The sequence below is a fragment of the Frankliniella occidentalis genome, unplaced genomic scaffold (assembly GCF_000697945.3).
Source record: "Frankliniella occidentalis isolate FOCC.00 unplaced genomic scaffold, Focc_3.1 Scaffold368, whole genome shotgun sequence".
In the NCBI taxonomy this organism is placed as follows: domain Eukaryota; kingdom Metazoa; phylum Arthropoda; class Insecta; order Thysanoptera; family Thripidae; genus Frankliniella; species Frankliniella occidentalis.
Window position 1 is genome coordinate 237,446 of NW_026267491.1, and position 1,295 is coordinate 238,740.

At 54.4% G+C, this 1,295-nt stretch overlaps 1 protein-coding gene across 1 annotated transcript; it reads right to left on the bottom strand.

Annotated features, from left to right (window-relative positions):
• Positions 1 to 1,121, bottom strand: LOC127751173 (zinc finger protein 239-like). The gene has a single exon (XM_052274287.1). It carries the CDS (start codon positions 998 to 1,000, stop codon positions 431 to 433), a length of 570 nt encoding a protein of 189 aa, XP_052130247.1. The 5' UTR covers positions 1,001 to 1,121; the 3' UTR covers positions 1 to 430.
• Between the last annotated feature and the right edge of the window lie 174 nt (positions 1,122 to 1,295).

The following is a 1,295-nucleotide window of genomic DNA, read 5'->3' on the forward strand; positions in this document are numbered from 1 at the left end:
TCACTCTTATTATAGTTGCGCTGCAGGACTGACACATGAAAGATTTCACACCAGTGTATCTTCACAAGTTTGCAAAGATAGGAATAGTCAGGAAAACCTTCACCACAAGTCTTGCAATCAAAGAGGTCGTCGCCTGTGTTAGTACTTAAGTGCATATGTGAACTGTAGGCTAATTCCACAGGTCTGGCTATACAGTATACTCATGTGTCTGTCGATAGAAAAACTGGTGTTGAAATAAGCACCACAAGCCTGGCCATTATAATAGGGTCTATCACCAATCACCAGTGTGAGTCATCATCATGTGTCGACCGACGTTGGCAAGTTGAGAAAATCCTTTGCCGCAAGTCTGGCACTTGTAGGGTTTGTTACCCGTGTGAGTCATCATGTGTCTACCGACGTTGGCGAGTTGAGAAAATCCTTTGCCGCAAGTCTAGCACTTGTCGGGTTTCTCACCTGTGTGTATCCTCATGTGTACACGGAGATTGCTACTGTTGGCAAACCCCTTGCCGCAAGTCTGGCAGCTGTGGGGTCTTTCACCGGTGTGAGTCCTCATGTGCACATGGAGATTGCCACTGTGAGTGAATCCTTTACCGCAAGTCTGGCATTTGTAGGGTTTCTCACCCGTGTGCGTCCTCATGTGTCTACCGACGTTGGCGAGTTGAGAAAATCCTTTGCCGCAAGCCTGGCATTTGTAGGGTCTATCACCCGTGTGAATTCTCAGGTGCACATGGAGATTGCCACTGTGAGTGAATCCTTTACCGCAAGTCTGGCATTTGTAGGGTTTCTCACCCGTGTGCGTCCTCATGTGCACACGGAGGTTGCGAAGGTTAGAGAATTTTTTTCCGCAAGTCTGGCAGTGGTTGGGTGTATCACCTGTGTGAGTCCTCGTGTGCCTACGGAGGTCAGCACTCTCCGCTGGACTGACGCCGCAGAGGTCACCGCTGTCCAGTTCATCGGCGCCATGGGTCAGCATGTGTGCCCGGAGGAGGGCCGCCGTCATGAAGGCTGCCGCGCAGGCCTCGCAGCGGTGCGGCGCGTCCACGGCAGCGTCCTGCTGGACGCGGGGCTCTCCGCCCTGCGCTTGCCCCCCGCGAGCCCTAGCAGTACAGGCAGGCAGCGGCTCGGCGGCGGCCGTGGTGGCTGTGGGTGAGAGCGTGGAGGGTGAGCGGCATAGTAGTTGGCATGGGGCGGGCAGCAGGTGGGTTGTCTACATCGTGGCGGGCAGTTAGATGGGGACGCACACGTGCACTGTAAATCCGGATCAAGCCGGCCATTGCCCAACGGTAGGCCTACAA

Coding starts and splice junctions, on each gene's coding strand:
- LOC127751173 (XM_052274287.1), bottom strand. CDS start 1,000: ATGACGGCGGCCCTCCTCCGGGCACACATGCTGACCCATGGCGCCGAT.